The 13,101-nt window shown below is 39.2% G+C and overlaps 1 protein-coding gene across 3 annotated transcripts in view; it reads left to right on the forward strand.

The window, feature by feature from the left end:
• Positions 1-446: 446 nt before the first annotated feature.
• Positions 447-13,101, forward strand: part of LOC115141223 (thyroid hormone receptor-associated protein 3-like) — a 28,268-nt gene continuing 15,613 nt past the window's right edge. The window contains exons 1-2 of one of the 3 annotated variants that reach the window (XM_029679969.2): positions 447-947; positions 7,477-7,598. In XM_029679969.2, the coding sequence (XP_029535829.1) occupies positions 7,507-7,598 (92 nt within the window). In that variant the 5' untranslated portion in view covers positions 447-947; positions 7,477-7,506. The remainder of the gene's footprint in view (positions 948-7,476; positions 7,599-13,101) is intronic. The other 2 variants (XM_029679966.2, XM_029679967.2) reach the window with 2 other exon arrangements.

Genomic DNA, 13,101 nt, shown 5'->3' on the forward strand with positions numbered 1-13,101 from the left:
GTAGTCTGCGGTTGTGAGGCCGGTTGGACGTACTGCCAAATTCTCTAAAACAACGTTGGAGGCGTCTTATGGTAGAGAAATTAACATTCAATTATCTGGTAACAGCTCTAGTGGACATTCCTGCAGTCAGCGTGCCAATTGCACACTCCCTCAAAACTTGAGACATCTGTGGCATTGCGTTGTGTGCCAAAACTGCACATTTTAGTGGCCTTTTATTGTCCCCAGCAAGAGGTGCACCTGTTTAATGATCATGCTGTTTCATCGGCTTCTTGATATGCCACACCTGTCAAGTGGATGGATTATTTTGGCCAAGGAGAAATGCTGATTTACAGGGATGTCAACACATTTGTGCACAATATTTGAGAGAAAATAAGCTTTTTTTGCATATGGACATTTTCTGTAATATTTTATTTCAGCTCATGCAACATGGGTCCAACACTTTACATGTTTCGTATATATTTTTGTTCCGTGTATGTTTGACGAGGGAATACCAGGAAGGAAATTTGACCTGCGTGCACTGACAGCACTAACACCCCCTGCTGCGCTGCGAAGGAAGGTTCTACTGTAGCCAGTACCATAGCTTCGTATTGTATGCGTTCTCGGATAATTTCTCCACTTTGAATTCATTCCTCGTGAGCGCACAGCGCAGTGTCGCATTACAACTGCTGTAGTTATTTAATGTGACATGAATACAAAACGGACCTGATAAAAGGCTTGTTGAACGAGCTGATAAACGTCATTCCCGCACATTTTTCGGTCAATAAGATGCTTGACACACAGTAACCAAAGTTAGCTCAACTGGCCTGTTTGTTCGGACTGCAACCTATCATCGAAAATTACTTGGTTGACAGTGTGACAGCAACGGATCCTCCGCCGACTGTCAACCAAGAAGCTGTACGACCCGGACCCGCCAGAGGAGCGTGAAAACAAAAACAGAAATATCAGAGGTAAGCTATAGCCTGTCTATCCCTGCTTGTAGTATGTCCTTTTATCCCCACCAGCTACTATATATGCTATAATGTATTACTTGTGCGGTTATTCTCATGGCATGATACAGTGTAATGTTATGTTTGTATTTCTAATTTCTTCGACACCATTGTCAAGCTACTAGCGATGGGTCGTTCGCGAACGAGTCAGCTCTAAGAGCCGGCTCTTGTTGGTGAACGTTGGGAGCCGGCTCATATATCAGAAGAGCCGAATCTATTTATAAAAATGTTTTTAAAATAAGATATGAATGATCAAAAGATTTAAATGAATAAAATGAACTAATTCAAAGAACGAATAAATAAATAAAATAATGTAGTCCTAAATACTCAAGTGCACACATTCGTTCTGAAAGATCTGCAGATCTTCTGAACAAGGCCTCTGTCTACCCACGGCTTACTAAAGTCATGACAGGGAGACTCTGCATAGTTGCCACATCCGTTACCTCAGAGGGTCTTCTTGAAACAAATAATTACTGAGAGAAGCAACCGCATCAGCCCCCGAAAGTGAGGCAGCTTGAATTTCTGAATGCAAATCTCTCATAAAAGCAAATTATGGTCAGCATTGCTGTGTGCTGCTGGTTATAGCATGGCAATAAAGAAGAGAGAGAAAAGAGGGACCAGTTTAATGTTTTAAGTGGGATGCTACAGTTTTGCACATTGTTATTTATTTTTCTTTGATATGGTGCAGTATTATATTATGCTGTTCAGATTGTATTAGTTTTGAATGGTTAGATTTGTATCACTTTGTTTATATACATTAAAAAGTTATACTTTAAATGCAAATGTTTAATAGCATTTTTTTTCATAACAAACCAATGCATTTTTAAATACATTGTGGTTAAGGTAGAGATGGTTTCATTTAAAAATTTAATTAGAATTGTTTTAACACCAATCATAGTCAAACTATCGCAAACTATTTTGACTTGAAACAATACAAAACATATTTTTTTAAGAGCCGTTTGGGAGCCAAAAGAGCCTGCTCTTTTTGGTGAGCTGAGCCGAACGAGCCGGCTCACTGAAAAGAACCGGAATGACCATCACGTCAAGCCCCAGAAAGTCAACAGCTCGATGTCACTTTAAATGCATTTCATGTTGTCAATTGATTGATCAGCAATGATAGAGCTCAGTCAGCCAGTGAGGTATCCAGCTTTCTTCATAAATGCATCAGTTGCATAGAGCAAAACCCAGTCATAGTTCATAGTTCACCCCCCAATTATAATTTCTAATTATTTATGAGTAAAAAATGGGACATGTTTAATTGTGCCGCCCTTTGTGTAAATAATCGCTACATCATAGCATATCCTGTTGCAGTTTGCTCTAAGATCCTGGTTTATTGTTCTCTTAATGCAAATAATATCTGTTCAAATGTACACAGATTAGAAAGGTGTAACCACATTCCCGACCGGTATCCTGACACAGGTCCTTATAACAAAGAGGCTGTGCTGTACTTGCTGTACTTCTATTTGCTGTTAATGGGGATCATTGTAAAAGCAATAGGATTTACAGTAATCGGCCTTGTGGTCTTTTACAGTTTATATGCTCTGTTGTTGACTAGTCTACAGTTGATGCTGTGAATGCATGGGTGACGCCTTCTATTCTGTGTGGTGTACATTTGAGGACACCCCTGTAACGGGCACTCTCCAGTGTCAAGGTGTTGTATCTACAGGATGTTGTGTCAACACTTGTCTTTTCACAGGATTCACAACTTACGTGACATTTCTTTTCAGACAGTCGCAAAATGTGATGAGAAAAGGTGGAGTTCACAGGAGAAGTCGACAATTTGATATGGCGTTTTTGACTCTGTCAACTCTGGGGTAACATCACTTGTGTGTGAATGTAACGACTCTGGCCCTGGTAGAATGGCTGACACTGAAAGTTGACCAAATACATTAGATATCTACAGCTTTAGACTACATTTGAATGAAGATGTCTGTCAATGGGCAATACCTAACATATACATCATCTAATCACATTGCTGATATAAGGAACGATAGCTGGCCACTTGCCATGCTGTTCACAACGGACCAAAATAGAGAGGACCTTTAGCTGTTGAGTTCCATCTTGATAGCAGCAAGTTGAGAAGCATGTCCTCGCAATTTGAGGATGCCTCAGTAATGTTCTGCTATGTATTTTCAGGACAACAGTTGTGTAAATCAAAAGCTCACACAGATATGATCTTTCCACCTATTTACAGCAATAAATAAACATACTGATTATAGTGCTGACTGAGGAGGTTTTTAAGAAATCTCAAGTAGGAACAAAGAGTGATTATATGTACTGCACATGGATCCGACTCCATTGGTGGGAGTGGGTGTGAATTCGCTGTGGCGGTTTGCATCCAATAGAGGGACTGCCTCACGTAGACAGACACTGCACTTTCAGTGAGGACACTGCTATGGGGCCCTGTATTTTCTCAGTCTGAGAAAATAAACCACATAACTTTCTCAGGCTTTCAGTTATTACGTGATTTTATTTGTTTGTTTGGTATTAATGATTATTGTTGCATTGTCCAATTCAATGTTGGTTTGTCAGCTTCGGTCAGTGTTGAGTTTGCCTCAGAAAATCACAATGACGCAGTCGTTGGTTGAGTTAATTCTTATCTGAGAGTTCCATCATCAATAGGCCTAAATCAAGTTACAATGAGCCTATTTGGTAATAACGCAACTTTAAGAAACATAATAATTATCCTCTGATGTCAATGGAACTGTATGGAAGGAAGCTAACACAGTGTATCTTGACTCCAGCAGCAGAGTCCACTTGGCAATCCATGAACCGCCTCTACAAAGCCACGTCTTGAGGGAAAACTCTGACACTCTGACAATGATGCCCACATTTCAGTGACAGTTGCTGTTGAGAGAGTTGTCTCAGTGGTCCATATAGTTGCCAAATGTGATTCCAGCTGCTTCTGAGGCATTCAGGTCTTAATGATAGAGTAGTTGATTGAGCGGGGTGTGTCTGCTTATATTCTTGCTGCTGTATCGAGTTGCCCAACCATTGTTCGCCACAACTTCTGCCCTTAAATAAAACGAACAGGTGACCGGGCTTGAGCAGCTGTCACTCTTTGCACCAGGGTGGGTGTTTTTGTGTGTCTGCCAGTAGAGGGTACATAATTAGTGTAGATGCTTGTTACAGCCTTTTGGATGTTTAAATCCTAGTGATTAGGCTGGGAAGCACACTCTGTGAGGAGGAGACAGGCAGCTGCCTCTGGTTATCAGTTGGAAGTGGGTCACTGTGCTCTGACTGAAATGGACCCATGATTCATCCCACTTTACTGACACTTATTATTTATTAAGTTACAGTTAACTACACCTGGAATGGGCTACACATATCCTTGCCATTTTACCAGTAAGATAAACCAGTCACACACAATTCAGGGGAGCATCTATTTAAGTTAAAAATGATGATACATGATACAAGAGTTACCTAGTGAATGCCCAGTTTGCCCAGTTTTGGCCCTGGCAATGCGCTACATGGTTTTACCTGTAAGATAAACCAGTCACACAAAATTAAGTGAAGGAAGTGATTATACTGTAGTTACCTAGTGGATGAATGCACAGTTATGGCCCCTATCTTGTTTCGTTTCATTTGACAGGCATTTGAGAGCTTTCAGAAAGGTTTATTCTCAGCCATATGAAACCTGTCCCGAGAGAACCCTTAAAATATATGTTTTTCTTGATTGTTTAATGAGTTTTAAACAAATTCTTGGTATTACAGTAAATGCACTTACACAGCCATAGGCTACGTGTATTAAGTCAACTGTGTATGACTAGGAGAAAAAGGTCTTCTGCGGAGAGTACTTTGCAAAATGTCTCATTTCATAATATGCCATACCATCTGTTGACCAGGGTTTAGGTTCCCTTTATTTTCCAAATGTGGATGCGGGAGCACGCTCTGAATGCTGGTCATGAAATGTGCCCGGTAAGAATAAAAGTATATTCCAGTGCCTTCAGGAAATTAGCCCTGGAAGCCAAAAATAACAAGCGCAGTCTGCAATGAAGAAAAGCGAGGGAAGGAGCACCATAGAGGAGTAGCAGGAGGAGGGATCCATTTCAGTACTCACCAAAATAGTAGCAGGGATAACAGAGTATGTTACATTCCCTGATGTCTCTCTGGAAGGAGATCCTCGCCCTGAACTTGTTTACTTTATTGTCCAGGGATGGTATACACTGTAGAGGTCGACCGATTATGATTTTTCAACGCCGATACCGATACTGATTATTGGAGGGCCAAAAAAAGCCGATACCGATTAATCGGCCGATTTAAAAAAAAAAAATTAAAAAAAAAAAAAACATATTTGTAATAATGACAATTACAGCAATACTGAATGAACACTTATTTTAACTTAATATAATACATCAATAAAAATCAAATAAATAATGAAACATGTTCAATTTGGTTTAAATAATGCAAAAACAAAGTGTTGGAAAAGTAAAAGTGCAATATGTGCCATGTAAAAAAGCTGTTCCTTGCTCAGAACATGATAACATATGAAAGTTGGTGGTTCCTTTTCACATGAGACTTCAATATTCCAAGGTAGGAGTTTTTAGGTTGTAGTTAATATAGTATTTATAGGACTATTTCTCTCCATACCATTTGTATTTCATATACCTTTGACTATTCAATGTTCTTATAGGCACTATAGTATTGCCAGTGTAGCAGTATAGCTTCTGTCCCTCTCCTCTCCCCTACCTGGGCTCGAACAAGGAACACATCGACAACAGCCGCCCTTGAAGCAGCGTTACCCATGCAGAGCAAGGGGAATAACTACTCCAAGTCTCAGAGCGAGTGATGTTTGAAATGCTATTAGCGCACACCCCACTAACTAGCTAGCCATTTCACATCGGTTACACCAGCCATTAGGCTGATCGGCTTGAAGTCATAAACAGCGCTGTGCTTGCGAAGAGCTGCTGGAACTACGCACGAAAGTGCTGTTTGAATGAATGCTTACGAGTCTGCTGCTGCCTACCATCGCTCTGTCAGACTGCTCTATCAAATCATAGACTTAATTGTAACATAACACACAGAAATACGAGCCTTTAGTCATTAATATGGTCGAATCCGGAAACTATAATTTCGAAAGCAAAACGTTATTATTTCAGTGAAATACGGAACCGTTCAGTATTTTATCTAACGGGTGGCATCCCTAAGTCTAAATATTCTTGTTGCATTGCACAACCTTCAATGTTATGTCATAGTTACATAAAATTCTGGCAAATTAGTTTGCAATGAGCCAGGCTGCCCAAACTGTTGCATATACCCTGACTCTGCGTGCAATGAGCACAAGAAAAGTGACAATGTCACCTGGTTAATATTGCCTGCTAACCTGGATTTCTTTTAGCTAGATATGCAGGTTTAAAAATATATACTTTTGTGTATTGATAGTAATCATCAACCATGTGAAGTTATAACTAGTGATTATGATTGAGTGATTATTTTTTATAAGATAAGTATAATGCTAGCTAGCAACTTACCTTGGCTTCTACTGCATTCGCGTAACAGACAGGCTCCTCGTGGAGTGCAATGAGAGGCAGGTGGTTAGAGCGTTGGACTAGTTAACTGTAAGGGTGCAAGATGGGATCCCCCGAGCTGACAATGTTAAAATCTGTCGTTCTGCCCCTGAACAAGGCAGTTAACCCACCTTTCCTAGGCCGTCATTGAAAATAAGAATGTGTTCTTAACTGACTTGCCTAGTTAAATAAAGGTATAAAAAAATATTTTTTTTAAATCGGCAAAATCGGCTCCCCAAAATACCGATTGTTAACCGATTAATCGGTTGACTTCTAATATGCGCCGCTTGAGTCTGAGTCAAATGTTTAGTCTCATCACTGGAATGAAACAGATTCCTTAATGCAAATGGCTGACTACATGAAACTGGTTTGACTGACTACATGAAACTGGTTATGTTACTTGCTGCAGTATCCACACTGTTCTCCAACAGTTTTTTGGCAGTAATAGTTAGTAGCTTTTTTGCACTTCTTTTAAAGTTGCTTCACTGTACATTTTTGCGCAAAAGCTTTGTCTCTTGGAGGTATCGTTGTCATGGTTTTCTGGAGTCACAGCTCTTTATCTTAATCCCTCTGTTTCTGCAGTGACTGTAGATAATCATTCAGCGGCCTAGCCGTCTGGTTGTAGTTTGCCACCTGACACTTCGGTCACAGTAATTTACAGATTTGCCCACTTTTACTCGTTGACAGCCATTTTGCTCTAAATCTTCAAATATGTTGTGAAGAATCCTTGATCTTGTTAAGTTGTATTAAATCGTGGGTATCTCCTATGTAGTAGGCCTCATTGAAGAATATCAGTTTTTGTACGCAAAAATGAAATCATAGTCAATCATGTTTATTAATCCTATGCCCAGCACATTAGCTGATTAAATTTTTCCTTGTTCTACTTATTCAATGTTGCCTATGTGGGCCTATTAAAAGGTGGGTGAAATGTTGAAATTGTGTAGATGTTCATGATCACTGACTCCCCTCTGTTTGTCTGACAGGCTGTTGTCTCAAAGAGGAAGCTTGCAGTGATGTCCAAGGCAATGAAGTCAGCCTCTAAGTCTCGATCCCACTCCCGCTCCAGAAGCAGCTCACTATCCAGATCTCGGAAGCATCGCTACAGGTGGCTAACAACGTAACTTACTGTAACTGATCTAACTTGCTTACCTGCAAATTACGGACCACCTCAAACTAGGACCACCTCAAACTAGGGCATTGTTATGAATTCATATTATTTTGTCTATAAATTGTCAGGTTAAGAGGGACGAGGCAACATATTCCACCTTATAAGGACATATGAAGTATTTATTTTCTGTCAATAAATTTCACAAAAGGTTATCACATGCGTAGAGAGCTTGAAGAAGATTTTGAAACAGAAACAAGAGGGGAGGGAACACTTTTTCTGAGAAAGATTGTTTCCGTCTTGTTGTCTACCTGGAAAGCAACGAGTGATAAATCGAAACGAGATAAGAGTTGCTGACAGCGTCTTGACAGATATGCTACACATAGATTGTAAGAAATGCTTTTGACCCGACAACGGTTGTTGCTATGTTGATTAGTCAATGTTTTAAATGCTCCTGATTGGTTGCTGACCTCCAACAGTTATGTGTGGACTATGCATGCTATGTTTGGGCCTCAATGCATGACCTGTTTCATTTGTCATCACCAACATGTGAAGTTGATTTGAGCATGTCAAATTGTGTGCATGGCATGTTGAATTTGTCATCACCAACATGTGAAGTTCATAGGAGTATGTCTAATTGGGTGTCAAATGAAAGCTGAGTCATAAATGTGTTACAAAGTATCTATTACCTTATATCATGCTTTATAAAGGGTCCATAAATGTGGCATGACTGTGTGACATAATCACCAATGTCAAAAGTAACATAAATCACTATGTCGAATGTGATATAACCATGTGCTTTATGAAGGGTGTTGGGTTGAAGGATTTGATTACGATCTAAAATAAAGTCATGTTAGTCACAAGACCCCTAATCTCATTCGTAGACCCTTCCACCCAAATGTGCGGAAGTTCTGGAGGACCAACGCATCAAACGTGGCTTTTATTAGTTATGGTTAGATTTAAAATCTAATCAATTTTTTTTGTTTGTTAGCTAGTGACAATGACAAATAGTTTACTCAGTAAGGTCACTCCTTTAGAATGAAATGGTCAGTCTTATCCCACTTTGAATGGTTGATATCCCAGGCTTATATGTGCTGTGTGTGCAGTAGCCTGGAGACGATGTTACACCAAGAAACACTTATCTTGATGAAAGCTCCCAACCTAAAGAAATTGAAAGTGTCTTTCTTCTGGAGCCAAGTTACATGTTCCTCAGTGCACAAACACGCACACAATAAAAACGAGCCATACCGTGCGGTGTTGGGTCCATCAGGTCTTTGACACATTCACCCACTCCCCCTCTGAAAGATCAGCCACAAAAAGTTGGCACCATTGTAACAGGTTGTAATCAAGCCCTGGTCTCCAGCATGGGAACAGAAGAGGAATGCCTGTTGCGATGGTCTCAGGTTGGGCTACTCCAAATCATTTTGACTCTGACACACACAAAAGCTTTGCAGGTCCATTAACCCATTTAAATACCTTACAGTAACTTGTGGATCATGAGAGAACCTTCATAAATCAGCAGAACGTTAATAACTTATTGATTGACACTATGTAGTGTCCTGTAATACTTTGTTTGATGTGAGACATCTTCGGTCATTCATAGCACATCCATTAAGACTACATCACATGATGCTTTACTTAATTTAAAGTCAGAAACATTTTGTAACTGAAAGGTTGCTAGATCGAATCCCCGAGCTGTCAAGGCAGTTAACCCACTGTTCCTAGGCCATCATTATAAATAATAATTTGTTCTTAACTGACTTGCATAGTTAAATAAAAATAAAGTCATATGATGCTGTACTTACTATAAAGTCAGACACCTTTGGTCAGTCCTAACACATACATCAAGGCTTAATGATGTAAACACAAATGAATTATCACTAACAAATAAACATCAAAGACATGTTTAACACATACGTGTCCATTCATATGCATATTTTTTAAACAATACAAATTCTTTAAGTTTCAAGTCCAGCAATGCAATTACATTGAACATTACACAGAACTGTGAATAGTGCAGCTTGTCCCTGAGATGGCGGACAAATGGTTCTTGCCTCTCTGCCTCATGGAGGTACTGGATGTTGGTTCCAACCTTAAAAGTAACAACAAAGAAAGTTAGCATGTCTGTTAGGAAATGTCTTTGTCACACCATCTGGATAAGGGCATTTCTGTGCAGAGCCAGACACTAAATGGGGAGATGGGAAATTCCATTCGATTCATATTATTATATTCCTCTTTCATTTACACATTTCATGACGTAACTATGAGATGTGGATGTATCTAAGGGGATTTTTATTTAGCTGAGCCTGCTAGCTAGCTTCCTAAATTTAATCTAGCTAGCAATTGCCGTAAAGTACCCAAAATTATTTTAAATAACGACTGAGGTAGCTACAGTATATAATCTAATTCAACCCTTTAACTACTTTAAATTACAGTAAATAAAGGTTTATTTGCTTATTTTTTGCTGTCCGGTTGGCACCACAATTGGGCATTTGATTTGCAAACTCATCACATGACCAGCGTCTCATCAGCAACACTAAAAAAGTACTTCAGAGTAACTGAATTTCAAAAAGTTTAAAAATAAAAGTCCCCCGACATAACAGTATAAAAGTGTCAACAACATGCATTTTATTAATGATATTAATGATATATGAAAAATGATTGTCTAAACATTAACAATAGTTGTTCATATTTAAGTGAAATATGCATTAAATTTGGGTTTTAAAACATGTTCCAAGGTCAAATAAATGCCCCCAATGCAAATCACTGTTTATGGAATTCATATTGGCTTATAGAGCAAGAACTATTCTGGGTGCCGCAGTATTGTAGGGAGTACTCTGTAGGGTCTATAGAATGTACAGTACCAGTAAAACATTTGGACACAGCTACTCATTCAAGGGTATTTCTTCATTTTTACTATGTTCTATATTGTTGAATTGTAGTGCATACATCAAAACTATGAAATAGCACGTGTTAAACAGCTTTGCACACTCTTGGCGTTCTCTCAACCAGTTTCATGAGAAATGCTTTTCTAACAGTCTTGAAGGAGTTCCCACATATGCTGAGCACTTGTTGGCTGTTTTTCCTTCACTCCTTGGTCCCACTCATCCCAAACCATCTCAATTGGGTTGAGGTCGGGTGATTTTGGAGGCCAGGTCATCTGATGCAGCACTCCATCACTCTCCTTCTTGGTCAAATAGCCCTTACACAGCCTGGAGGTGTGTTTTGGTTCATTGTCCTGTTGAAATACAAATAAAAATCTAATTGTATTTGTCACATGCACTGAATACAACAGTGAAATGCTTACTTACAAGCTTTTAACTAACAATGCAGTTTTAAGAAAAATATGTGTCAAGTAAAAAATAGATAAGTAAAAAATAAGATATAAAAATTAACAAATAATTAAAGAGCAGCAGTAAAATAACAGTAGCGATGCTATATACAATGCAAATAGTCTGGGTAGCCATTTGATTAGTTGTTCAGGAATCTTATGGCTTGGGGGTAGAAGCTGTTGAGAAACCTTTTGGACCTAGACTTGGCACTCCGGTACCTCTTGCCGTGCGGTAGCAGAGAGAAGAGTATGACTAGGGTGTATGGAGTCTTTTACAATTTCTAGGGCCTTCCCACTAAGCGCAAACCAGATGGGATAGCATATCACTGCAAGATGCTGTGGTAGCCATGCTGGTTAAGTGTGCCTTGAATTGTCACCAGCAAAGCACCCCCACAGCATCACACCTCCTCTATGCTTTATGGTCGGAACAACACATGGAGGGATTATCAGTTCACCTACTCTGTCTCACAAAGAAACGGTGGTTGGAGCCAAAAATCTCAAATTTGTACTCATCAGGCCAAAAGACAGATTTCCACCGGTCTAATGTTCATTCATGTCTTAAAGTAATGAATGACTGTCGTTTTCCTTTGCTTATTTGAGCTAACATAATATGGACTTGGTCTTTTACCAAATAGGGCTATCTTCTGTATATCACCCATACCTTGTCACAACACAACTGATTGGCTCAGACGCATTAAAACCTGTTGGGGCAACCAGGGAACTCCATCCCCCCGTTCAGCTGAAAAGGTGGCGCAGGTAATTCAAAAATATTATTTAGAAATATTTAACTTTCACACATTAACAAGTCCAATACCTCAAATGAAAGATAAACACCTTGTTCATCTACCCATCATGTCAGATTTTTAAAATGTTTTACAGCGAAAACACAACATATATATATATGTTAGACCACCATCAAACCAAGGAAAAAACACTGCCATTTTTTCCAGCCAAAGATAAAATCACAAAAGCAGGATTAGAAATAAAATGAATCACTAACCTCTTGAAAATCTTCATCAGATGACAATCATATAACATGTTACACAATACATTTATGTTTTGTTCGATAATATGCATTTTTATATCCACAAATCTCGGTTTACATTGACGCCATGTTCAGAACTGTCTCCAAAATATCCGGAGGAATTATAGAAAGCTACGCCAGATAACAGAAATACTCATCATAAACTTTGACTAAAGATACATGTTCTACATATAATTAAAGATACACTGGTTCTTAATGCAACCGCTGTGTCAGATTTTTTTTAAACGTTACGGAAAAAGCCTAACGTTGCAATAATCTGAGACGCCGCTCAGACATAACCGCCATGTTGGAGTCAACAGAAATACGAAATTACAACATAAATATTCCCTTACCTTTGATGATCTTTCATCAGAATGTAGTGCAAGGAGTCCTAGTTCCACAATAAATCGTTGTTTTGTTCCATAATGTCCAATACTAGTGTCCAAGTAGCTGCATTTGCTATCACTTTCAGCTCACGTGCCCAAAAACTGACTGCTGGTCCAAGATAACTCACACGAAAACTTCCAAAATATATATTCCAGGTCGAATAAACTGCTCAAACTAAGTAGAGAATCAATCTTCAGGATGTTATTATCATATATATCCAATAACGTTCCAACCGGATCATACGTTTTCATCTGGGGCCGAATGGAACAGCCGTAGCACTCACAGAGAAATGCGCCACAGCAAAATGGCATTCTGTTGCGACTCTGACTACTTTCCCTACCATTAGGTCAAAGTTCCCAGCAAATGCTCCATTACACTTTCTACTGAATGAGGACATCTAGTGGAAGGCGTAGGAAGTGCTTCCAGATCCATATCTTGTTGTGAAAGGAGGGGACGATGACGTCAAAGTTGCTCCAACTTTCAGAATTTCACTCCTTGTTTGGAAGATTGCCTGCCCTATGAGTTCTGTTATACTCACAGACATAATTCAAATAGTTTTAGAAACTTCAGAGTGTTTTCTAACCAATAGTAACTATGGGCACGCAATAATCCAAAGTGAAAATACTGCCCCCTATCCTCATGAAGGAAAGAAATTCCACAAATGAACTTTTAACAAGGCACACCTGTTAACTGAAATGCATTCCATGTGACTACCTCATGAAGCTGGTTGAGAGAATGTCAAGAGTGTGCAAAGCTGTCAT

This window comes from Oncorhynchus nerka, linkage group LG14 (assembly GCF_034236695.1).
Source record: "Oncorhynchus nerka isolate Pitt River linkage group LG14, Oner_Uvic_2.0, whole genome shotgun sequence".
Classification (NCBI taxonomy): domain Eukaryota; kingdom Metazoa; phylum Chordata; class Actinopteri; order Salmoniformes; family Salmonidae; genus Oncorhynchus; species Oncorhynchus nerka.